A 26741-nucleotide genomic window follows, 5' to 3' on the forward strand; every position below is an offset into this window, starting at 1 on the left:
CGATTCTGGACTTCTGGCCTGGGAACAGTGTGAGACTGTGTTCTGTCGTTAAACCACACCCTCTGAGGCTCGTCGCTGAGGAAGCCTCGCCAACTAATACAGCAGCCCGTGTGAAGAGAACATCCGGACAGAAGCCCAGGGGCGGAGGCACGTGCTGCTTCAGGATGGGGAGGATCCTGCTGGTGGGGTGTGACCTATGTAACACCAGAGGGGGTGTGGTGGGAGCGTGGCCTGGGGCAACCACTCAGGGCCTTGGAGACCGGACTCTCGCCTGCAGAGATGTGGAGCTGGGAATGCTCCTGGAAACCAGGAGGTAGCCAGGGGACGAGGCGGGGAGGGTGCGCCAGGCAGAGGCGCGGCTCGAGCAGAGGCTGGAGGCGAGAGAGCAGAAAAGCGGATTTATATCATCACAGTGTGTGGTTCAACAGAGCTGGAGCCAGGGCGTGAAGAAGCTGGGAAAGGGGCCCCCATTCCACATGGCCAGGGCTTGGGGAGCGGTTAAGGGAACGGGGTTAAGATGTGCTGAGCAAGACACAGGCTCTCAACCTCTTTCTTATTTATTTATTTTTTTTTGAGACAGAGTCTTGCTCTATCACCAGGCTGGAGTGCAGTGGTGTGATCTCAGCTCACTGCAACCACCACCTCCCGGGTTCAAGCGACTCTCCTGCCTCAGCCTCCTGAGTAGCTGGGACTATAGGATTTTGCTACCACACCGGGCTAATTTTTGTATTTTTAGTAGAGATGGAGTTTCACCGTGTTGGCCAGGATGGTCTCGATCTCTTGATCTCGTGATCGGCCCACCTCAGCCTCCCAAAGTGCTGGGATTATAGGCTTGAGCCACCGCGCCCAGCTCAACCTTTGTTTAAGACGATCTAGCAACCTCCCACCCAGTCTTTTGGTGGGCTCAGCCCTTGGCTGGTTCTTCTGACCTGCTCATCCACAGGGACCCTGCCAGGGACAGCCCGCCTGAGCGCTCCGGGTGTATTCATCTCGGCTCTGAAGCGTGGACCGTGGGAAAGCCTGGCTGCTGCAGGACCAGCTAATTGGTAGCCTGAGCGTTTTAGCATCGCCGCGGTAGCTTGCACAGTGTCTCATCACTGAAGGAGTAGCCGAGGTGGGGTGGGGAAGCTGGGTGGCCTGAGATGGGATGGGGTGCTGGCCCCTGAGGGCTTTGCTTACGGCGTGGCAGGTGGGATGGCGGGCACCTCTGGGATTGTGGCTGGAGGACCTGGTAGATGGTGGGAAGAAGGAAGGCCATTTACTGAGACGAGAGAGGAGGAGGAGGAGGAGGACAACATAGAGGCTGGGGGAGCAGGGCTGGTTGGGACAGGAGGAGGAGGAGGAGGAGAGGAGGAGGGGAGGAGGAGAACATGGAAGCTGGGGGAGCAGGGCTGGTTGAAACAGGAGGAGGAGGGGGAGGAGAGGAGGACATGGAAGCTGGGGGAGCAGGGTTGGTTGGGACAGGAGGAGGAGGGGGAGGAGAGGAGGACATGGAAGCTGGGGGAGCAGGGCTCGTTGGGACAGGACCCAGCAGGAGCTGAGTTGGGGGTGGTGCAAGGAAGCATCTACTGCCCAGCGATGTTATGGAGGCGCCTTGAGAGGCAAAGGGCCCGGCTGGCGCTCGAACGAGGGATGGATCCTGCTATTGCGGGTGTTACCAGGCGGTGATCATGACAGGACGTGCTGTGTGCGTGGCAGGCACGACTGCTTTGCTGTACGCCTGAATAATCCCACGGCATCCCTTTATGTAAGAGGACAGATTCCCGTCTTAAACAGTGGTGAAACTGAGGCTCAGAACAGCGTGGGGACGCATGCAGGGTCTCCTGCTGTGCATGGCGGGTGCTAATGGAGCCAGGCCTGCTGGAGCCCAAGAACACTAGACTCACAGACTCTCCCCTTTGAAATGCTACAGCTGGGCATCATTTTATAGATGGGGAAACTGAGGCAAGGAACTGTCTCCACGGCCACGACACAGAAGCAGAGGCCAGTAAGACCCAGGTTCCCCCTTCCTGTCCAGCCCTCTCTCCCCTCCCAGCCCAGCCCAGCCCAGCCCCCTCCTCCACCAGCCGCACCCATTCGGCGGAGCCCATGACCTCTTCTGGCCTAGGCCTGAATCTGCAACAGAAAACACGGTGAGCTCTGAGCTGTGCTTGTGTAACAAGGATTTCAGCATGTGATGCTTCCGGGGTACAAAGGATCCCCTAAACCCCACGTGGCCCATCCTCCCCTGAGGAATGCAGGGCGGGCCGTATTGCCCCAGTACAGCCCCTACCCCCAGAGGGACAGCCGGCAAAAACAGCACGCAGATCAAAGAGGAACTGGGGACGTCAGTTACAGGATCACTGGCCCAGCCCATTGTCTGCGTTCACTCTTCACCTGGGAGTTAGGCATGAAACGCATTGAAATGCAAATGGATGCTGAGCAGGTGTCAGTGGAGAGGCAAGGGGAGAGGGACAGTGTCTCCCGTTGCCCAGGACAGGAAAAGCAGGCACGGGCTAGACTTCCAGAGCACGTGTTACAGTTGAATCATCCGGACCTTCTGAGTGAGGATGATGACGATTGTCAGCCCAGTTTCACGGCTAGGGGGAGCTGAGGCCTGGCCAGGTAGCTGGCTCCAGCGGGGGATGGGAGCCCAGGCTTCCTGGCATTGCTGTTAGGAGAGTGTCCCGGCCACTCTGGAGAGAGAGGAGGTGAGACTGCCTCCAGGAGGCCCCTCTGCCATCTCGTTCGTCTCCTCCAGGGTGGACAGAGGCCCCTCCCAGTGGCTGTGCCAGACCCCGTGACTCCAGCAGGGATGGCACCGTGCCCGAGAGGCCACAGTAGAGACCCAGAAACAGCGAAGGAGATACCAGGTTTATTGGAGGACATTACACGCCGGGGCAGTCTGGTGGCAGTGGGCTGGGCAGGAGAGCCCTGCAGTTGATACAGCGTCTTCCCTCTGCACCCTCCCGGTAACAACCTCCACGCAGCCCAGCACGGAGGGCATCGACCCCCACGGGGCCTGCACTCCAAGGGAGGGGCCGGAACCCGTTCCTCATGGATACGGGGTGAACCCCGGGCTGTTCACTCCCAGATTCCTTAGCTGGGGACTCATTTTACTCAGACCCAGGGATCATTCTCAGGGTGAGCTTTGGCAACGGCTGTCAGGTGCCTCTGCCATACCCCAGGGAGAGAGGCTCTTGCCGCCTGCTTAAAACCCTTCCCTCACTCCCAGCCCTGGGAGATGAAGTCAGAGCTCTGTCCCCTCCCCAGCAGCCTGCCCGTGACACTGGCCTTGGCGCCGTGGGGCCTGGCATCCTGGAGCCAGATGCACTGGGTGCTCAGCACCTCCAGCTGCGGGGTCTGTGCTGGGTCATCCCCTCCTTCTGGAATGGCCTCCGCCTTCCTTGGCCGCCGACACCCCACACTCCTCAGATGCTGGCCTGACGCCAGGCAGTGAGTCAGTGGTGAAGAAACTGGGGCCCATCCGGATCTTCCACTGGGGAATTGAACACCGGAGGCTCTGGCGGGGCTGGAGCATCACAGAGGGAGGCAGGCCCACCAGGAGGCCACACACAGAGCCGCCGCCCCGGGCTGCAGGGCCCAAGGGCCCAGGTGGCCCAGCACAGTCACAGCTCCTGAACCCTGGGTCCCCACCTGTCCTGCTGGGCCCGTCCCAGCTCTCCTGTGGTAGATAATACAGAGGACCCTGCCTCCTCTGGGCCTCCAGGGCGTGGCAGCTGCCTGTGGTGCCCGTCATGGTCGTGGGCAGCTCGGGGCTGTGGACCCAGCAGAGGCTGCACACCCAGCACCACCGCCTTGGACAGCACGCCTGCTCTCTGAGCTCCCACGGAGGGGAGAAAGGGAAGATCCTCTCCCCACCCATCTCCAGGTTCATAGCTAAGGCCTCCATTGCAAGACACTAACCAGACAGAAGCAAAACAAATTCACGTCATTTAAGTCTCCTGTGGTGTGGGAGTGCTCAAAATGAAGGCCCAAAGGGACAGGAAGTCCATGTTGGATGCTTAGGTTTGGTGGACAGGGCTGGTCCTGGAGAAAAGTGATGGGAGGGCAGGGGCTGTGATCTGGTGAGGGGAAGTGGGCAGGGGGTGGGGCTTAGCCAGGCTGTGGGTCCAGCGTTTTCTCAGCGTCCTGGTGTGGCATCCCTGCCCGGGCCTGGGGCAGGACACCTGTCATGGGAGGGACTTCTGGGGGAGGGTGGGAGAAGGTCAGGGGACACCCTTCCTCAGCTTAGGGGCTGCTTCAGGGAAGGAAGGAGCGGGAGGAGAACAGGCTTCCTGCTCCTGCTGTGTTCTCAGTTTCCAAGATGCCACATTTGGGGGAGTGTTTCCAGCACGCATAACCAGTCTCTCATATGGAGAATGGAGCTGTGAAATCCCACCCCCTGGTGTGGCCAGGAGGAGTACCCTGACACAGAGGCCCCTCCCTGCCCCACACACTGTGCCCGCTGTGCCCGAGAGCTGCCCGCCTCTCGCCTGAGTGGATCTCAGCTCCCTCCAGGACTATCTTGTCCATGAAGGAGGGTGAGGCCCTTTCCCACAGGCCATCATGGAAAGGGGAGCAGCTCTGGGCCTTGCCTGTGGCCCTGGCAACTTCACTTGGCACTTCCAGAGCTCATAGCTTGACCAAGGTCCTGTCTCCACCTGAGAACCCCAGGCCAGAGCCCTGGGTGTGAATCCAAGGACCACCTGGCTCTTTCCCTTCTCCCTGGGACACTGGGCCTGGGACACTGACCCAGGGACCCCAAGCCCCATCCACCCCTCCCAGGTTCTGGGGCACAGACATGAGTACCCCTGGCCCTGTCCACTCCTCCCAGGTTCTGGGGCACAGATCCAAGGACCCTCTCACCCTCCTTCCTCCATTTTCTCCTCAGAGGACCAGTCCAGCTGCCTGCACAGGCCTCTCTCAAGCCCCATCCTCCTCTGCATTCTACCACGGCCTCCAGCTGGGCCCAGGCCTCCCTGCCTCCACCACAGCCTCTGGTCTGGGCTTTTGAAACACAGTCTGGCCACGGACTCGTGAGCGCCTCATCTTATCCAGACTTGGCGGTGGTTTGGGCAGGGCCAGCTGTGTGATTCGCAGGGTGCAAAGTGAAAACCGTTGGCAGTCAGGCCAAGTGCTTTCCCTTCCTTCTGCACTCTCTCTCTCTCTGGGCCTGTCACGATTTGGCATCGTGCTCCCTGGCTCACAGGGACACCCTCCCAGGCCCCCAGCACTGGCCTAAAGACAGTGTGCAGGGCGCCCACCCCTGCCCCTTCCTGGGCCCAGGCATGGCCCTGGCACTCACCAGGGACAAGGACAGTGTGGAGACAGGACCACGGGCACAGGCAGCTGAGATGGTGTCCTGAGGGCTCCGGGCTGGAGAGGGACCCTGGGCTCTCTGCCCTACACAGACCCCTCAGCCTTCACTTCCAAAGCTCCAATTAAAGACAGTATTATTCACGCCTGTAATCCCAGCACTTTGGGAGGCCGAGGCGGGTGGATCACGAGGTCAAGAGATTGAGGCCATCCTGGTCAACATGGTGAAACCCCGTCTCTACTAAAAAAATACAAAAATTAGCTGGGCACGGTGGTGCGTGCCTGTAATCCCAGCTACTCAGGAGGCTGAGGCAGGAGAATTGCCTGAACCCGGGAGGCGGAGGTTGCGGGGAGCCGAGATCACACCATTGCACTCCAGCCTGGGTAACAAGAGCGAAACTCCGTCTCAAAAAAAAAAAAAAAAAAAGACAATATTATTAAGAAATTCAAGTTGGTGACTGCAGAGAATTATTCTGAGCAAGGTCCCTGGGCTGTGGCACTGGTCACAGGCTGTGAGGCTGGCCCTGGTGTCAAGCCTCAGCCCGCCTGTGCCTGCACTGACCCCTGCAGCAGATGCCACACCCCTGCCCTGGCACCACCACTGTCCTGCTCTGACCTCCCTTCCCTCCTCTGGCCCTGGCAACATGAGCTCCCTCCTCCCAAACGCCCTTCCTCCCACCCTCACACAGGATTATAAAGTCCCTCCCACCTTCGAGGCTCAGACACACCTCCTCTGTGAGGCCCCCATGGATTTCATCCTGGAGAACCTCCTCTCCTAGCTTGTGCCGGCTGGTCTGGGGACAGGAATGGTGCCTCATGGAGGCCCTGAGGTTGGGTCTGCACCCCAGCATGAGCACAGTGCCTCCGCGTGGCCTCTGGAAAAGGCTGACTTCTGCTAGGGATCTGCTGTGTGGGGACATCCGCCTCTCTAGGAAGCACCTTATTCCTGACGTCCTGACCAAGCTTTCGTTTCTACTTTTTCTGCCCTAAAGCTCTACGTGTCATCTGACTTGGGGAAAAAGTGGACTCTTCTGCAAGATCGAGTGACTAAAGACCACGTGTTCTGGTGAGAGCACTTCCCCCAACCCCTTGGAAGCCCCCAGGGGCCAGCAGCTCCCTTTCCACCCCTGGACCCTCCCCAGCCCGGGCAGGGTCCCCACCATCTACTACTGCCTCTGCCCACAGCCCCACACCCTACTCATTCCAGGGAACCCCCAGTCATTCTTTCTGCTCCGCAGTGGGTGGCATTGGAAATGGTAGAGTCCGGGGTCGGTGTCCCTCGGGCCATGTTTTTACTTCTGAACCAGCTATGTGGACATGTGCCACTATTGTTCCGTCCCTGAGCCTCCAAGCCTCCCCAATGGAGACAGGTGCTGATGTACATGTCCCCAGCACAGCACCCGGCCCACTGCTCCTTGCTCCCCGCCCAACCCAGGCCCTGACTCAGCCCCTGACAAACAGCCCCCGTGGGTGCTGACCCAGTCTGCCTCGGCCCTGCTCTCCTGCTTATCCATGCCTGGGCACTCCTCCCATTGCTTAACCTGTCTCCCTTCCCAGCCACTGCTGGGTACCAACAAGCAGGCTCCGTTTGGGGTTGTACCCCAGAAAAACCCCCACCCCGGCCTCCTGAGGAGCCAGATCCAAGAAAAGGGGCTCCTGTCCCAGGCAAAAGGCCACTGGGGGCCTGCATCAGACAGCAGGTCCCAGCCCCTTGAGTGCATCCTCCGGGAATCTATCAGTGCACTTCCTGGACAACACGCCAGTCTCACTGAACCGGGGGGCACTCAGCTTTCCTTGAGGAATGTCTGTGGGATGTGCCTGTAAGGGCCCTGGAGGACAAGGGCTTGCCCAAGGTCACAGGCAGCAGCACTGGGCCAGGAGCATGTGTAGCGGCTCAGAGCTGACGCTTGCCACTCTCCAGCTGGGGCCACACCCATCCTCCTATTCGCACTGCCTTTCCAGATGCACACTGCTCTGTGTGCTGATTCCACAACATCCCTCTTTCTTGTATGTGCAGACGCAGACACATGCACGCACACACATGTGTGCACACAAATGCACACAAGCACATGCACACAAATGCACACACATGCACATTGCACACGCACACACCCACACACATGCATATACACACATGCACATGCACACGTGCACACATGCAAATAAGTACACACATGCAAACATGCGCACACGCACACAGATGCACATGCGCACACATGCACACACAATGCACACGCACACACATGCAAGCCCATACACATGCACACAAGCACAGGCATGCATGCACATGTGCACACACATGCACACACCCACACATGCACGTGCACAGACATGCACACACATGCACACGCACACACAAGTGCACACACACAGAAGCACACCATGTACACAAGAGCACATGCACACACACACACACACACAGTGCTAGCCTTTCTCTTTATCCCATGTGTGCAACAGACATTGTGTGGGCCACGGCTGGGTCTCTCCAACAGAAAAGCGCATGGAAAGGGCTTCCTACCCATCTCCCTTTGTAATGTCACACTGACCGTAGCAGGAGACTGGCGTCCTGGCCACCCCACGGCTGAAGGGAGGCTTTTTCCTTCTTTGGAATGCTGACTGCTGGTGGGCACGCCCTTGGCTCATGGAGAGATGTAACAACCGCCTCTCCTTGGGCTGCCCACGGGAGGGCTGGGTTCCTCCCTCAGAAACCAGAACACTGCCATCCATCACTGGCCTTGTCTCTGCTGTCAACTCAGGAGGCAGAGCGGCCCTGCCACGGACGCCTGGGCCTGAGCGCTCAGAGGTGGGGCGCAGGGCCAGGAGGCGGGATTTCTGAGCAGGGTCGCTCCGGGGAATTGGCGGAGCTCTGTTCACTCCCAGCCCAGGCCGGGTTCCTGGACAGCTCTCCAGTAAGAGAAAGAAACCGACCCGCAGCGCCCAGGGGGAAATTGGCGATAATTCAAACGTTATTATCCCAGGCAAATCAAATTGTTTTCTCCCCGAAGTGTCTCCAATAGCACAGAGTTGTTATTGGAGGGAATCACAGCAGACGCTGGCCCCTGTGGCCCTGGGATCTCTCCTGGAGGGTGGGGACAGCCTTGGGGATGCCCCCGTGCCTTGTAAGCAGTAAATAATGCTGTTTTGACAGCATTTCCAGGGAGCTCTTTGTCCTTGAACTGGCGGCACGAATTACCAAAGCTCCGCGTTCTGTCTGAAGCTCAGACTCATTCACGTAGTGCTAAGCCTCGCAGGAAGCAAGCTCATTAGGTCTGCCAGCGGGAGGGAGCGGCCCCGGGGGCCCTGAGACCTGCTGCCTCCTGGGCGGGGCCGGGCACAGCCCCATATGCTGCACTGAGGCTCAGAGAGGCTTGGGGACTCGTTCTAGGTCTCATGTCACGAGGGGGCTGAGGCTCAGAGAGGGTCGGGCACTCACTCATTGTAGGTCTTATGCCATGGGGGAAACTGAGGCTCAGAGAGGGTTGGGCACACATTCTAGGTCCTGCTGCCCCCAGCTGCAGCCCTGAGCCTTGGTCCATCTCTGGCTGTGGCCAGAGGCCCTTGCCCACTCTATTGGAGGGTCTGGCCGCCTGGGCTTCACCGGGTGTTCCTGAATCTGCCTCCTTGCTCAGCCCCACAATCGCCCAGGGAAAGCCTCAGCCTCCCTCTCCATCAGCTCCAGGTCCTGGCCCTGGTGCAGGGCACAGGGGCAGCAGGGCCTAGAAGGAAGAGGTGGAGGGCTCCCCCTACAGTGTTTGTTATCACACCTTTCAGGGCTCAGCAGAACCATTTGCGCTGGAGCTGCCCTCAGCACAATGGAGTGCAAGTCAGTTCCCGCTTCGCCAAAACACTCATTCCCTGAGGGCTGCCTGCCCCAGGCCATCTCACGGGACAAGCAAGAAGGCCTGTGTGTCAGGCTTGTCATTTCCTGCGGGGAGTGGGGCCCTATCTGAGGTGTTATAGTGAGGTCTAAGAGAGTCTTCTAAACCCATGGCTGATGGACTCAGAGCAGAGACCAGGCCTCAGACCACCTGTAAACCTGTGTGTGGTCCAGGGCCCTCGCCGGCACACTGAGAAATGGATGTGGGAAGTGCTCAGAGCAAGAGGCTAAAGGAATGAACATGGTGAATGAGTGAATTTATAGGGTGAGTGAGTGAGTGATGAGAGTGAGGTAATGAATGAGAGAATGAGTAACTGAGTGAATGAGTGAGTGAGTGATTGAGTGAGGAAATGAATGTGTGAGCAAATAAATGACTGAGTGAATGAGTGACTGAGTGGCTGGTGGGTGGGTGGGTGAGTGAGTCTGTGATTGAGTGAATGAGTGACTGAGTGAGTGACTTGGTGAGTGGATAAGTGAGTGAGTGAATGAGCAAGTCTGTGACTGAGTGACTAAGGGACTGACTGAGTGAATGAGTGACTGAGTGACTGAGTGACTGAGTGAGTGAGTGAGTGAGTGAGTGAGTGAGTGACTGAGTGAGTGAGTGAGTGACTGGGTGAGTGAGTGAGTGAGTGAGTGAGTGAGTGAGTGAGTGAGTGAGTGACTGAGTGACTGAGTGAGTGAGTGACTGAGTGAGTGAGTGAGTGAGTGACTGGGTGAGCGAGTCTGTGATTGAGGGAGTGACTGAGTGAGTGAGTGAGTGAGTGAGTGAGTGAGTGAGTGAGTGAGTGACTGACTGGGTGAGTGAGTGACTGGGTGAGTGAGTCTGTGATTGAGGGATTGACTGAGGGACTGAGTGAGTGAGTGAGTGAGTGAGTGCCTGGGTGAGTGAGTGACTGGGCAAGTAAGTCTGTGATTGAGGAAGTGACTGAGTGACTGAGTGAGTCTGTGATTGACAGAGTGAATGAGTGACTGAGTGAATGAGTAAATGAATGACTGAGTGAGTGAGTGGGTGGGTGAGTGAGTCTGTGATTTTGTGAGTGGGTGAATGAATGAGTGAGGGCAGGGGGAGGCTTAGCACAGGCCAGGTGCCATTGCCCCACTTCACGGATGATGGATGATGAGGCTAAAATTCCATCTTGCTGGTGGTGGGTCTGCTGCTGAAGGGAACAATGTCTGCCTGTACTCAGGAGAGAACAATGTCAGGCCCAAGACCTCCTTTCCAAGGAGCTTACAAATGATCTATTCACAAAAGCCGAAGTCAGCATTCCACCTTGAAAGGGAAAGCTCTTTACCTAGGGTCAGAGTGATTGATGCTGGCGCCCCTGGGTTTGAAATCTCAGTGGACTTCGGGGAGTCCCAGCCAGTTCCTGTCACATGGCACATCTGCGGGGCCTGTGTCACTCAGACTCATTTATGGATTTCCCCTGTCTACCTGGGGCCATTATGGTGGACCTGGTCCCTGAAGAGGGTGAAGCAAATGGGGATCCTGGTGCAAGGCAGGTTGGGAGGAAGGTTGAGAACCGAATGGGGCCATATCTGGGTGGGAAACTCAGTGATAGGAAGAGGCCGCGGGAACTGGGCACTCTGCCTGGGACATCACAACCTCCTCCAAGCAGGCTGTCGGGGTGCTCCTGTCCTCAGCACTGAGTGGCCACTCACACCAGGAAGTGACTCCCTCATCTTGAGGCTCAGTTTGCTCTTGGGCAAAGTGTCCATGAGAGGGACTGGTGTGGTAAACGGATAAGCAATTTTAACAGCCATGAGCTGGAATGACCAGTCAGCAAACCCAGGAGTTCCCAGGGAGTCTCACTTTGCAGAAGGCTGAAGCAGGTGGAGGTTCTCAGTGTGAAGAAAGTGGTGGGTAGATGGCAGTTCAGTAGGCACATGGAGGTAGTGAAATCTGCGAGATGGGATGTGATGCTTGGTTTGAGAAACCCCGGACTAGATCCTCACTAAGGCTCCTTTCATCTGAAAAATTCCACACTCCCCTCCTGGGAGCCAGGCTCAACGCTGGGCATATGCTGGATACGGCACCAAAATTGGATCCCATCCCTTCCTTCCCTGCAGGACCAGCCCATGCTCCATCCCTGCCCTCCCTGCAGGACCAGCCCATGCTCCATCCCTGCCCTCCCTGCAGGACCAGCCCATGCTCCATCCCTGCCTTCCCTGGAGGACCAGCCCATGCCCCATCCCTGCCTTCCCTGGAGGACCAGCCCATGCCCCATCCCTGCCTTCCCTGGAGGACCAGCCCATGCCCCATCCCTGCCTTCCCTGGAGGACCAGCCCAAGCCCCATCCCTGCCCTCCCTATAGGACCAGCCCATGCCCCATCCCTGCCTTCCCTGGAGGACCAGCCAATGGAGCTGGGACCTTGGGACATGTCTTCTGTTCCATCTCAGGCCTCATTACAGGTGCTTCACAGACTTGGCCCCTCAGAGAACCCCCATGAGCCAGGTGTTATTGTGCCATCTTAAGGACAGGGAGCCTGGGCTCAGAGAGATGCCGTAACTGCTTGAGCTCCCATCTTAAAGGTGCCATAGAACTGCAAAGGGAGCTCAGCCCAGGTTGGAGCCCCCTTCAAGTCAGGCTCCTCCCTGTGTCCCCATGCAGGCCCCCAACTGCAGGCTCTGGAGGTCGGACATGCAGCTGGTTTGTCACGGCATTCTCCATGCCAACAAGGCTGGGCACCCCTGTGTTGGATCAGATGGACTCGTGTCTGAGGTGCTTTGTAAACTGCTGAACGCAGCACTGGTTGGAGTCATCATAAGTGCCCACTCAGGTCCCCAGCATGATTGGGCAGTCTCCACCAAAACTTGACAAGTGCCCTATATCCACTTGGCCTTGAGCACAAGGGATGAGTGAGGCAGGATGGCCAGTGCCCTTTGTCCATCTCGCAGGAAGTGTGAGAACACAGACCTGGAGACAGCCCAGGCCACAGTAGAAGCAGTGTTTAAAGGGCCACTCTGATGATCATGCCCAGAGGACCATGTGTGTACCTCAGTATCACCCCCACCTGTCCCCTAAGTCCTGAGCCCATCCAAGAATATGGTGTTGAATGCCACCTGCATTCCAGACACGTGTCCAGTGGCCACTTGGTCACTCATGATGTACACCAGGCAGCCAGCTAGCAACTTGGGATGCTGCCTTATCTGTTCCACACCCCTCATGCTCCCACTACTCAGGCCAAATGCCAAGGAGGAAGGAAGTGCAGAGGGAGAGAGGAAGGAATCCCCAAGGTTTCTGTGGGATGTAAGACAAATGCCCAGAAGACAAAAGCCTTCTCATCCTCAGATTTTTAACATATAAAATGGAGTTTCCATTCCACCTCATAGTCCTGCGATGGAAACAAGGTAATAATTATAAAGTTCAATAGGCAGCGAGTGGCCAGCCTTGAAAAAAATGGCTCTTCCTTTCACCTCCCTTTCTTTAAGTCTCATTTAAGCATTTAATAAACACCTATTATGTGCCCCCCACACATTCCCTATGGTCAGAAAGCCTGTACCCTCCTGAGGAACTGGCTTCCACCTACTCATGGAGAAAGATTTGTCCTCACACTGCAAGTAGAAGAGAGAACACCCTCCCATTCCTGCCCGCGTCCCCTTCCTGTGTGGCAAGACACTGCTCAGTAAGACTTCACCTCCTGAGCCCTAGTGTGAGCAGCTGGCATGGCAGCTTATCAGCTTCAGTCCTAAACAGTTTGAGCCTGAAACAAATGTTCATAGACCTTTCTCTAATCTGTGAGATTACTGAGGCAAGGACAAGAGCAGGGACCTGAAAAGTGCACCTCTATATGTCCAGCCCTAGCCCAGGGCCAACTTGTGGTAGGTGCTCAGTAAATGAGTGGATGGGTGCATGCATGGATGGATGGATGGATGGATGCCTGGATGGATGGATACATGCATGAATGGGTGATGGATGCATGCATAGGTGGATGGATGGATGAATGGATGCATGGATAGGTGGATGAGGGATGGGTGGGTGAGGGATAAATGCATGATGGATTGATGGATGGGTAGATGATGGATGAATGGATGGATGCATGGATGGATGGATTAATGGATGCATGGATGTATTGGTGGATACATGGATGGATGGATGCATGGGTGGATGGGTGCATGGATGGGTGGATGGATGGATGCATGCATGGATGGATAGATGCATGGGTGGATAGAAGCATGGGTTGGTGGATGGATTGATGGATGCATGGATGGATGGGTGAGGGTGGATGGTTGCATGGGTGGATGTGTGCATGGATGAATGGATGCATGGATACACAGGAGGATGGATGCATGAGTGAATAGATGCATGAGTGGATGGATGCATGGGTGAACGGATGCATGAGTGGATGGATGCATGGGTGACTGGATAGATGGGTGGATGGATGCATGGGTGAATGGATAGATGGGTGGGTGGATGCATGGGTGGATGAATGGGTAATGGATGGATGCATGGATGGATGGATGGATGGATAAATAGATGCATAGGTAGATGGATGCATTGGTGGATGCATGGATGGATGATGGATGCATGGGTGGATGGATGAATGTGTGGTGGATACATGAATGGATGGATGGATGGATGGGTGATGGGTGGATGAATGATGCATGGATGGATGGAGGGATGGATGATTGATGGATGGATGCATAGATGAATGCATAGATGGATGGATAGGTGATGGTTGGATGAATAGATGCATAGGTGGATGGATGCATGGATGGATGGATGGATGGATGATGGATGAATGCATAGGTGGATGGATAAATGTGTGGTGGATACATGAATGCATGGATGGATGGGTGATGGGTGGATGGGGATTGATAGATAGATGCAAGGATAGATAGATAAGTGGGTAATGGATGGATGGATCGTGAATAGGTCATTATGTTGTGTGTGGCCTCCTCACTAGCCTGTTCACTCCTAGAGGACAGAGGCTGTGTCTTATCTCTGAGCCCTCAATCCCTGGAAAATAGTGAGTGCTCTGATTGTTCTTGCACACACAGCAGGCTGATACAGACCTGAGCTAGGACAGGTGGCATCCAGCACAGTGAATGCAGCACCACGGTGGGGAGTAATGCTGGCAGAGTGGGTGAATGAACAGGTGAATGTCCCTCAAAGGCGAGGCTTTCAGACCACAACCCTGAGCAGCAGCCTTTGCCCTGTCATTGCTGGCTCTTCAGAGAGGACAAATACTGCATAAATCCAAGGCAGAATTGGTGCCAGTGTAATTATTGGAACAGCCAGCGAAGTGCCCAAGGAGGCAAGTGAGGCTTTCCACCTCCAGCCAGCCCCATGCAGGTGGACAGTCTGTGAGAGCATAGGGGAGAGCCTTGGACAAAGGGGCCAGGGCAGGTGTAGCCTCCAGCTGAGAGCCTGGACTGAGGGAGGGGCAGCTGTCTGCCTCCTCCCTACCACTATCCCTTCACCGCATTATTTCATGCACAATGCTATGCAGAGCCAGGCAGCAACTGTGTGGTGAAAAGATGTTGCTTTGGGAGTGGCAGAACCTGGGTTGTGGATCTTGCTCTATTAGCTCTATGACCTTTAATCTGTTTTCACCTGTCTGGTCCTTGGTTTCCTCATCTGTAAAATGGGCATAACCAAATCATTTGAGATCATTCGAGGTAAGTGAGATCAGGCAACTAGAGCACCTAGGACATTCCCTGCACCTGAGGAGCTGCTATTAAATGAGTTCAGGTGACAATCAATGGTGACATGCCATGTGCAGCACAGAATCAGGACCTGGCTTCTGCCTCTAAGGACAGAAGCTTCCTCCCTCCCCTCCTGCCCAGTTAAAGACTCCACCCAGCAGGGCAGTGAAACAGAGGAGAGGAGTGGGGCAGGGAAGGGGTGTGGGTGGGTGGAGGGTGGAGTGGGAGAACTACAGCCCCAGCCTGAGCGTCCTGACCCAGGAGCCCAGAGGGAGGCTGCGGTGTCTTCTTCATCTCCATCCCAGGGCCATGGAAGGGCTTGTACATGGTAGGTTCATCCCACTGGGCCCTTAGAGGTGTCTGTGGAACTCGGCCACTTGGCCAAACTCCCGGATCTATATCGTGGCTTCTCTGAAGCTGGGAGCACCCCTAGAAGAGGCAGAGTCCTGTAAGAGATGGGGCACCTGGACGCGTGACATTAGGAGAAGGCCTTGGTTGTGAGCAGGGCAGTGTGTGGGGTCTGAGGGGAGCATGCGTTTTGGGGGTCGAGCAGACCTGAGCAGGAGCCTGAGACTGCCCTGGTCTGAGCCGTGTTGCCTTGGGCAAGTCACAGAGCCATCCTGACCCTAGTGGGGTCACCTGTGAATGCAGATGAAGACACCTGCCTCACAATGCGTGGTCCAGGCCCCTGTGTGGGGACAGACTGGTGCAAACTGTCGAGTGCTGGGGTAGGGGGTGCATTCCTCTCGCTGGAGCCTTTGCCACCTCACGAAAGGATTCAGGCAAGTCCCTAGAGGCAGCACTAGGCAAGGGGTGATGACTGAGACAGTCTTCCCAAGGGCACACTCCACCAGGTGATGGGGAGCAAGAGGCGGAGCAGCAGCTCAGGTGAGCCTGCCTCAACTCCCAGGTCAGCCTTTTCCACAGTGTGGCTCTGGGAGGGTCACTTTGCTTCTCTGAGCCAGTTTCCACACTGATAAAATTAGGGTAGGATGGGAGTCCCAGTCCTGCCTGCCTCCTGTGGTCATTTTAGATGATCAAAATAAAACAAACAAAAATGAAAAAACAATACAAAGTATGAAGGAGGAAGTCTTTTACAAACACACCGTGACAGGAAGGGAGCCAGCCCCTCGCCCACGCAAGGAAGACCCAGACACGGTAGCCCAGGAGCAGGTGGGCTCCTGAGGAGGTGGTGCCCTAGACCAGCAGAGCAAGGGTGGCTTCAGACCCAGGGAGGCCGCATGGCTGCGTGGGGTGTGGGGAACTGCTGGGGGACGGGCACAGTGACTCCATTCCTGACCCCAGCCTCGGCTCTTCTTTTCCAGGGCTGTGTCTGGGGTGGACGATGACCCTGACTTGGTCCATGTGGAAGCCCAGGACCTCAGTGGAGGTAAGCCGGGCAGTGCACGGGCACCGGGTATTCCTGAGTCACCTCGTGCCCGACACAGCTCAGCGGTGCCTGTGTTCAGTTGCTCGTCCCCAGTGGCTGGCCCTACACAGCTGGCCTCACTGCGTCTCAGTGTGGCATGATTTTAAATGTGCTTGTTTTCCAGCTGGGAATGAATCGAAGTCAAGGAGCTCCACTCCAGTGGAAAAGTCTATTAAGAGGGCGATTTGTTCTGGCCCCTGAGCATTGAGTGTTTCCCACTAACTCAGCCCCCAGCCCCAGCATGTGCTAAGTGTGGAGATGGTGGGAGGCGGGGCGGGCCCAGTCCTGCCCACCTGGATCCAGCCAGCTTCCGGCTGAGGGCTGTGCCTGCTGTGTGACAGGAGGGTGCTCTGAGGAGGGCAGAGCAGCACAGTCCCCGCAGAGACATGTCTGTGCGGCATCACCCAAGCCAGGATGTGTCCCCGTTAGAACAGAAATGCAGGCATCAGCTCCCAGCCCAGCCATCAGCCAACCGCAGGGCCCAGGGCCAGTCACCTCAGTCTCCTGGTCTGTGAGATGGATAGTGATATGAAATGTGTGAATGTAGGGTCGTCACAGCCAAGCTTTTGGGGGCAGGGTCAGTTGCTGGGTATGCCCCCCCACCCTCATGCCCCCCACCTCCTACCCCACCACCCCCAGGCAGGTGGGGCCAGCATTATTACCATTCTGTGTTGATAACCAGAACGACAAAACTCAGGGGCCATCCAGGTTTGCCTGGGGTCACAAGGTCCCAGGTGGTGCCCCTCTCCCCACCCCTGCTGGGAATGCTGCTTCCTTTTGGAATTTCTTACCTTTGACCCTAGGCACCCTGCCAGCCACCTCTGCTGGACTCCCCGATCCCAGCTCTGCACACTCCCCAAGGCCTGGAGTTCCTTGAGTACCAGTGGGGGCTACTGATCACCTGTGTCCCCAGTGAGTCTGCTGAATGAATAAGCACTTAGCCAGATGCCCAAGTTGCCCCTGAGGAGCCCTCTGGGCAAAATATTGCAAAATAACATGGGTGACAGATAGAAAGACTGCCTGCATCACACCATGCTGTCAGGATTGGCTGTCTGCCCTTTTCAGAGCTTCAGCTGTCCCTGGCTCATGGGCACCTGCTGCCCACAGCGCTTCTCAACTCCATGGCCATTAATTTCATCTAGGTGGCTCCTGCATGGCCATGTGGGAGTGTTTATAACACAGAAATTGGCAAGCACTATCATCAGGGCTCCTATACCCGGCACACAACCCATCGGCCTGAGAGGTTGCCTTGGTCTGTGGTGTTGGCTCTTGGCTCTAGGCCTAGAACAGTGAGAGCCTGACTACGGTGGGATGGATGAATGAGTGAGTGGTTGGGGGAATGAATGAATGAATAGGTAAGTGATTAAGTGAATGAGTGAATAGGTGAGTGAGTGAGGGAATGAGTGATTGAGAGAATTAGTGAGTGTGTGGGCACATGAGTGAATGAGCAAGTGAGTGAGTGACTGAGTGAGTGAGTAGGTGAATGAGCGAGTGAGTGAGTGAGTGGGTGGGTGAGTGAATGAGTGGGTGAGTGAGTGAGGGAATGAATGAGTGAGTGACTGAATGAGTGAGCGAGTGAGTGAGTGAGTGGGTGAGTGGGTGAGTGAGTGAGTGAGTGAGTGAGTAAGTGGGTGAATGAGTGAATGAGTGAATGAGCGAGTGAGTGAGTGGGTGAATGAGTGGGTGAGTGAGGGAATGAATGAGTGAGTGACTGAATGAGTGAGCGAGTGAGTGAATGAGTGGGTGAGTGAGTGAGTGAATGAGTGAGTGAGTGAATGAATGAGTGGGTGAATGAGTGAATGAGTGAGTGAGTGGGTGAATGAGCGAGTGAGTGAGTGAGTGAGTGGGTGAGTGAATGAGTGGGTAAGTGAGTGAGGGAATGAATGAGTGAGTGACTGAATGAATGAGCGAGTGAGTGAGTGAGTGGGTGAGTGGGTGAGTGAGTGAGTGAGTGAATGAGTGAGTGAGTGAATGAATGAGTGAGTGAGTGGGTAAATGAGTGAATGAGTGAGTGAGTAAATGAGTGAGTGGGTGAGTGAGAGAGTGAATGAGTGAGTGAGTGAATGAGTGAATGAGTGAGTGAGTGAGTGGGTGAGTGGGTGAGTAAATGAATGAGTGGGTGAATGAGTGAGTGAATGAATGAGTGAGTGAGTGGATGAGTGAGTGAGTGGGTGAGTGAATGAGTTAGTGTGTGGGTGAGTGAGTGGGTGAGTGGGTGAGTGAGTGGGTGAGTGTGTGGGTGAGTGAATGAGTGAGTGAGTGGGTGAGTGAGTGTGTGGGTGAGTGAGTGAGTGAGTGAATGAGTGAGTGTGTGGGTGAGTGAGTGGGTGAGTGTGTGGGTGAGTGAGTGAGTGTGTGGGTGAGTGAATGAGTGAGTGAGTGAGTGAGTGTGTGGGTGAGTGAATGAGTGAGTGAGTGAGTGGGTGAGTGAGTGTGTGGGTGAGTGAGTGAGTGTGTGGGTGAGTGAATGAGTGAGTGAGTGGGTGAGTGAGTGAGTGTGTGGGTGAGTGAATGAGTGAGTGAGTGAGTGAGTGAGTGAGTGAGTGAGTGAGTGAGTGAATGAGTGAGTGTGTGGGTGAGTGAGTGGGTGAGTGGGTGAGTGAGTGAATGAGTGAGTGAGTGAGAAACCTGAGGCTGAGTTTAGGGGTGGGCCTTTCTGGTTCCTAAACCCTTTCTGTTAACCATTCACCATGCTGCTGGGTCACCCAGGGCCAGGGACAGAAGGAGAAGGAAGGGAAGGAGGTGGCGGTGCCCTTCCTGCGGTCCCTGTGGCTGTGTCTTGCTCCCGGCTCACAAGCTGGAATTCAGGGGCTTCCTGAGGCCTCTAGGCTCCAGCCGTTCCACATAAATTTGTCCCAGGGAAACAAAAGGATTTTAACAAAATTAGCAGCTACCTGACAAAGCATGCCTTCAATATTGCTCAACCATAAATATCTGGAAAAGGGTAGAAACATTTGCTTAAAATTTGCAGGAAAGAACCCTTGAGCACCCCCCGCCCTCACTCCTGCTTAGGTGTGAGGGACTTCAGGAGGGTGCCGGGCCATGCATATCTGGGCGCAGTGTCACCTGTGCTGACCCCTCCTGCAGGGGATGGCAGGCCCCAGAGCATCAGGAGCACCTTCCTGAGGGTGGCAGGAGCTTGTGTCAGAGCACGTGGCCCACAGTGAATGAGGATGACACCCCCAGCCGCAGGTGTCATCGCAGTGGCCTCTGGAATTCAAGCCCACAAAGGCCCATCGCAGTGGCCACAAAGGCCCATCGCACTAGTACTGGAGAAGGATGGAGCCCAGCACATATGTCTCAAGCTGTCCTGGCCCCTGCTGCACCCTGACTGCCTGGGCCGGCGCCTCTCTCCTACAGGTTTTCGGTACGTCACCTGCTCAATCCACAATTGCTCTGAGAAGACGCTGACGGCCCCGTTTGCAGGCCCCATTGACCAGGGCACTCTGACTGTGCAGGACGATTACATCTTCTTTAAGGTGAGGCTGCTTCAGGGCTGCTGAAAATTGGCAAGAGGCGACGTGGTAGATGAGCCACTCGTGGCAAAAATGGAATCACTCAGAAAAGAGGCAATAAACAGGTATTTCACTTTCAAGTGCTACTTCCCAGGTCATGGTGTTTGGCCGTGGCTGTGGCTGCCAGCATCCATGTAAGCCCCCGCAAACCCAGAACTGCAGCTGAGGGACACTGGGGCTCCGCCTCCCTTCTGGCCACCATGAAACTCCCAGCCACTCAGGGTCCTGAGACATAAACCCACTTAGCCCCACTTGGTTTTATCAGTGACTTGGGAACTGGCCAATGCCACTTCTGGTCATGGCTCTTAGCCACCAGGCACCAGCTGTCCACACCCCTGTGACCAGGACCCTGCCGCCTGTGCCCTCAGGTCACGAGAGGACCCAACCTCAGCAGCCACTTGGTCCCAGCTAATTCAGAAACTCTAGCACACCAGCAATCCATCCAGCTTTTCGTCACCTTCATGGATGGGGAGCTCAGCCCTCGCAAAACAGCCTAGCCCTCTGCTGAGTAGCCCCAGTCACTGGCCTGAGACAGGGTCTGCTTCATCGGACTCCTGTCCACTGGGTTCTGTTCTGCCCTCCGGGACCCCGTGGGACAAGTCCAAAGTTTCCCCTGAGAAAACCCCTTGAGGGCATCTGCTGGGTGCCCTCTCCCCAGAAGGCCCTCGGTGCTCCCCAGCCTCCTCCTTGCCCTGTCTCAGCCACGCTTGGTCACCCCAGCTCCTGACTCTACACTCAGTGTATGCCAAGGGCCACCATGGAGTTGGGGGCTGGAGCAGGCAGTGGGCGTCCCAGCCCCTGCCATTTCAGCAGGCCAGGCAAGAGGCTGCTGCCACCACCGGCCCTGACCTCCAGCCCTGCCCAGTCTCCACTGCCCTCTGCTGAGCCCCAGACCCTGACTTTTGATGCCCAGTCCATGCATTTGCTTGCACTGTTCCCTGTACCGTGCCTTGCTTCTCCGCTGGCTGATTCCTTCTCCTTGAAGACTCAATCATGTACCTCCTCCTCCAGGAAGTCTTCCTGGACTTCTGCCTCCAGTTCAGGCTCCCTGGTGCCTCCTCTGAGGACCTTCAGCCTTGTGCCTTCCTCCGTCACAGCCCAGGCCCCACTTTGTCATTCTGTGCCATTTACTGCTTTTGTCCCTACACCTGACTCAGGCAAGTCGAGGCTGGGCTCTAGGTCTGAACCCAGCACCTATTTTCCTAGCTCCTAGCATTGCATTTCTGCAGATATCCACTAAGTACTGGAACGAAGACAAGGTCAGCTCTCTGGGCAACCATCTCCCATGGTGAGTGGTTTCTAAACATTAGACAGGCTGGCCTGTCAAAGCTCTGAGGCCTAAGACCCTTGGAGCTCACCTATGGCTGAGCAGGCTGGGTTATCACACAGTGCAGCAAGTGGGAACACACAACCTGGGCATCTCGGAGGGGTTAGAAGGACCTGATTGTCAGGTGTGGGCCACAGGAGGTAATTTGAGAGGCCCTCAAGGAAGCCAGGCATGACTCTGGATTGGGGGATGTGAGGAGGTGAGGTCATGCCAGGACCGGGCGTCTCAGTGAATCTTCTCTAGAGGGAGGGGTGACTCAGGGGAGGCAGGAGACTCGGGAGGCTGGAGCTGGGCAGTGAAGCAGCAGCCCTCGCTTATCTCAGCCAAGGTGGGGTGTCTGTGCATCCTGGAGATTTGAACAACATCCACATCTGGTCTGTGTTCAGACCCAATTGTGAGGTGGTCTCAATCTGCGCAAGGTCACAGAGTGAGCTTGTCTGGTGTTGGTGCTCGGCAATCGTGAGGGGCAAGAGAAGGCTGGGGCCACTGGCTCCATCCAGTTTCTGTCCTGATTTCCATCTTTCTCAAGAACTGCAGAGGAAAGCGCTCCCTACCCCAGCCCAGGCCTCCCCTGCTCTCTCCCTTCCTTCCTCCTTCCACTCTGGGCCTCAGAGGATCTGAGAGCCTGTGCTGGGACCGGAGAAACCTCAGCTCTTCCAGCCCCACCTCACCACCAAGGTCGCAGGGCTGGTGGCTCAGGAGGCTGCACCTCCGTGGCAGCGAGGATCCGTGGCGTCTGTGATCAGACACTTGATAACAGTCCTGTCCCTATGCGCCTTTCCGTCTCTGGGAACAGACACCTATGGCCACAGCTCATGGGGTTGATGGTTATGGGATCAAATGAGCTGCCCAGGAAAAGCATTGGGATGGTGCCGGCTTTGTCGTGCCTCGAGGGTCAGTGGTGATCTTTCTTCACAAGCTCATCTTTGGGCTGTCTCCTCTGTTGGAACTTTCTCCGCCTTGTTCCATAAGTTGGATGCAGAGAAACAGGTGCTACGAGTACATGGGGAAAGAGGTTAGTTCTGACTGAAGGAAGAAAGGACAACTTTGCAGAGGAGGCATGCTAATGTGGGGCTTTGAAGGATGAATAGGAGTCTGCTCATTTTAAGCAGAACAGGTATAAGCAAAGTAAAAGGGCATTTTCACTTGCTGAATATAATATGTAGTTTTTCATTCATTAGAATCCGGCTGCAGATGGAATCAAGCCTCTGAAAAACGTGTTTCTTCCCCTGGTTAGGCAACATCAGCAAACCGGACGAAATACTATGTTTCTTACCGTCGCAACGAATTTGTCCTGATGAAGCTGCCGAAGTACGCACTGCCAAAGGTAAGGTGCCCCCCACGCTGCCTGCCGCCCAGCCCTGAGGCCAGACCCTAAGCCTGTCCTGACTCGTGGGGCAAAGGACTCACACACAGGTGCCTGGTGGTCCCAGGCCAGGATGGACAGGAACAGTGCGGCCACACTTCCTCCAGCCGCTCGCCCCTCACACTCTCCATTCCAGCCCACCCAGCCCTTCCAGCCTCAGCTGTGCCCAGCCTCATCCTAGGCCTCTGCCAAGCTCTTCCCTCTTCCTGGTTCATCTTTGCCCAGAACTCTAGCACATGTGGTATTTCAGGAGAAATATCAGTTGCTAATGGCCCCCCAGGTGGGCCTGGGCCTCTGTTTTCTGGTTCCGTCCCACCCTTCTCCTTGCTGGTGCTCAGAGTGCCAGGGACCGCTCCCTCCAGTGTCCCTCTCCCTTTTCCCTTTTGGAAGCCAGACATTCAAAAGCAACTGTAAATATGGGAGAATTTAGAAAATCACTACACATGTCCGGGGACAAGCAGAGGCTCAGAAAAGGCCTAGGAAGACATTAAGCTTATGTGTAAGGCTGATCCTTGGTAAAGAGATAGCCTGCAACCATCAAAAATAAGAACAAAACATGGCAAGCTCTATGGAAAGGGGGCAAGCTAATTTCCAGAGTTACCATATTATTAATGTTCAATATAATTGGACATTAGGCTCAACTGCCCAGCTTTTGACATAAAATAGTTACAAAGCATACAAAGAAACAGGAAAGTATGATGCATTCAAAGGAACAAAAACAAATTAACAGAAATCTTCCCTGAGAAAGACAGAAGGCAGACTTACTAGACAAATACTTTAATACGACTTAAAGAGACTCAAAGAACTGAAGGGAAAAATAGAGAAAAGCAAGAAAATGATGGATGGACAAAATGGAAATAGCAATAAAGAGATAGAAACAAAAAGGAACCAGAAGAAATTCTGGAGCTAAAAAGAATAAAAAGAAAAATTTACTAAAGGGATTTGAAAGCAGATTTGAAAGGCAGAAGAAGGAATCTGGGGACTTAAAGAGAAGACGATTCAAATTCTCAAGCCTGAGGAACAGAAAGAAGAAAGATCAAAAGTGAACATAGTCTACGGGAGCTTTTGGACATCATCAAGCAGACCAACATATGATTGTGGGAGTCCCAGAAGGAACAGAAGAAAGATAAAGGCAGAGAGACCATTTTTGAAGAAATAATGGCCCCAAATCCCCCCCATTGATTTATATTGATGAAAGACATAAATATCAAAAAGTTCAACAAACTCTAAGAAAGATCAACACAAAGACCCACACCAAGACACACAACCAAACTGTCGGAAGACAGAGATGTGTGTGTGTGTGTCTGTGTGTGTGTGTGTGTGTGTGTGTGTGTGTGTGTGTGTGTGTAGTTGGAGTCTCACTCTGTCACCCAGGCTGGGGTTCAGTGGTGTGATCTCAGCTCACTGCAACCTCCACCTCCTGGGTTCAAGTGATTCTCCTGCCTCAACCTCCTGAGTAGTTGGGATTACAGGTGCCTGCCACCACACCCAGCTAATTTTTTATTTTTAATAGAGACAGCATTTCACCATGTTGGCTAGGCTGGTCTAGAACTCCTGACCTCAAGTGATCCACCTGCCTTAGCTTCCCAAAGTGCTGGGATTACAGGCGTGATCCACCATGCCTGGCAGCAGATGTCTCATCAGGAACCTTGGAGTTCAGCAGGCAGTGAGTCGATATATTCAAAGGGCTGAAAGAATTTGATGAAGGTGTTGGTTCATTAGACTGTTTCATGAATTTTATATAAACATCTATGGAGAAATTTCCCCTATTATGTCTATTAAAAATGTTTTTAAACTTTTTGAAAATTACTTATTTAAAATGCATTCATGACAACTAATGGAAGAATGCATCTATTTGCCATTATCATACAACATAATAAACAATAAATGTATATGTGTAGATACCTTTCTACCTGCTTGCCTCTCCAGTCCTCCCTTCCTCATTCCTCAAGGAGGTGTTGAAAGTCCTGGATACCCCTCGTCTCCATCTGCCCCTTCATCTTAGGTCAGCAGATCCCAGACTTTGGCTACTATCTTGCTTTCCCCCTAAAAGACTGAATTTCCCAGCTTCCTTTGCAACTAGGTGTGGTCATGCTTCTAAAGTCTAGCCAGTGGGATGCTAGCAGAAGTGTCCTGTGAGGCTTTCCAGAGCCAGACTTTCTTTCCCTCCTCTCTTCCACTGCCCTGCTGCCTTGCACATTCACGCGATGGCTGGAGCTCTAGCATTCATCTCACACCATGAGGACAAGGACTGCATCACAGCACAGGAAGTGGGGACTCAGAAGGAGCCTCTGTCCCTGGTGACTTTGTAGAGCCTCGATACCAGATTGACTGTTCTGGAATTCTTTTACACAGCAGAGACTTGTTTAAGTCCGTTTTGTTTTTGTTTTTGTTTTCTGTTTCTGTTACTTCCCAGCAAACCTAATTCTACCTCATAACAAATATTGGCAACCTTGGGGTTCCTTCTGCATTTTTCTCCAGGTCCTACACATATGTATAATCACGTATACTATACATATATTTCAATGTGTCTCACATCCTTCTTTTAAAAATCTCAAAAAAAGAAGAAAGTAAATGCAATGTGAAGCAAAGATTGCGTGTTATGTATAAACCTCTTCTCGGCAGATGTTTTTAAAAGACCATTCTCAATATTGGCATACATAAAACGAAATCAGTGCCCTCTACTCCTGCTGGTGGGGAAGCAACTCACGTCAATATTCAGGACAGCCATTTAACACCAAGTAACAAGGGCTTTCAGGACCTCGCAATGTGGCAGTTTGCCTTCTTAGGAGCTGATGGCGAGGAAATCACCAGAGAGGCAGAGATCGGCGTGCGGAAACGTTCATGACACGTCGCAGTGACGCTGAGAACACTGACGGTTTCCCAGCAGGGAAGCATGTGTGAAATGTGGCCCGTCCACAAAATGGAATATCATGCGGTGGTGAACGTGGTGTTCACACATCATTTTAACGGTGGAGGAAATGCTCCTCCTGTGGTGTGAAAGGGCAACAATGAACTGCACGGGAAAGAACGTGAGCATCACACTTGGGAGAAAGCCCAGACGGAGACATTTGAGAGCGCTGGTGTCAGGTCCCTCTAGGGGGCAGCGCTCCTGACCTCGGTCACCTTGTACATTTTTCCTTGTTTCCCAGACTGTGGAAAACACTTACCCGATGCATTGACCCAGGGCCACGGGAGGCACCATGTGACTTGCTGCGATCACTGTAAATCCTGAATCCTGACAATGTGGTTGACACCCAGCCCCTGAGCTCAAAGCATCCATGATCCCAGTCCATCCCCCCACCCCTGCAGAAGTCTCACATCCCACCTGACAACCTGACTGCACGGTCTAATTCCCTGCCACGGCCTGGGCTGGTGGACAAGCCTTCCCGTAGACGGACAGCAGAATGACCGATGCCTGGATGACAGAGTGTATTTTCACCCAAGGTGCCGAGCGGGGAGGAAGGGGGAGCTGAGCTGAGGAGGGCAGAGCAGCCACAAGCCTGCTGCCTCTGGGCACCTCACATGCTTCCGTGGGCTCCGCATGGGGATGGCAAGGCCCTGGCACCCTGCCCCATCATCCTTCCCTGGTTTTGTGTGTTGGTTCCAGTCGTTTCTGTGTGTTGACTTTCGGTCCATAGACACAGGACTGCGGCTCTGCTGCTGTGGGGTCCTCCGTGCCCGTGGGCTGCTTGGTAGCTGCAAATAGCAACCCTCTCCTTTTCTGCAGAGCTGCTGGGGCTGCACAGCTCAGGGAACAGGAGGGCAGTGAGGAGAAAGGACCAGGCCTCCACAGGCAGGAGTCCAGCTCGGCCCTGAGCCGCCTGCCAGGGCAGCTTCTTCCTCACTCTCCACTGAAAACAGCCCCACTCCCCAGAATCGGGTTTTGATCTGTTACTGCACAGAAAAAAAAAAAAAATCCTTCCCTGGGCCCTCCCATCAGATGAGAAAATGTGAAGGGAGGCATCCCCAGAGCTTCCCAGCCACAGCCACGGGGTAGTCAGGAGGGGCGGCTCCGGAGGTGCGGCCGGCCGGGCCCTCCTCTGCCACCATCCTTTGCCCCTGGACCTTGGCACTGTCCTCAGAGTGCAAGAAAGTTCCAGAGTGAGAGAAGACAAAGGAACAGAGGTGGGAGGGAAGCCGGTTATAGCTTCAAAATGGGCCTGTCTGGACCCCTTGACTCCCGCCTCCCACACAGCATTTGCTGCTGGCTGGGCAGGAAAAGGAAGCAAGAAACTCAGGCGTTCCCGGTTTTCCTTTTTATTCACTTGGGTCTTGGCTG

The 26741-nt window shown here is 54.7% G+C and overlaps 1 protein-coding gene across 10 annotated transcripts in view; it reads left to right on the plus strand.

The window, feature by feature from the left end:
- Positions 1–26741, plus strand: part of SORCS2 (sortilin related VPS10 domain containing receptor 2) — a 575162-nt gene that overhangs the window by 474770 nt on the left and 73651 nt on the right. For all 10 annotated transcript variants that reach the window (XM_035294142.3, XM_035294144.3, XM_035294143.3 and 7 more), the window contains exons 5-8: positions 6291–6364; positions 16148–16212; positions 19612–19730; positions 22331–22420. In XM_035294142.3, the coding sequence (XP_035150033.3) occupies positions 6291–6364; positions 16148–16212; positions 19612–19730; positions 22331–22420 (348 nt within the window). The remainder of the gene's footprint in view (positions 1–6290; positions 6365–16147; positions 16213–19611; positions 19731–22330; positions 22421–26741) is intronic.

This window comes from Callithrix jacchus, chromosome 3, assembly GCF_049354715.1.
Source record: "Callithrix jacchus isolate 240 chromosome 3, calJac240_pri, whole genome shotgun sequence".
Taxonomy (NCBI): domain Eukaryota; kingdom Metazoa; phylum Chordata; class Mammalia; order Primates; family Cebidae; genus Callithrix; species Callithrix jacchus.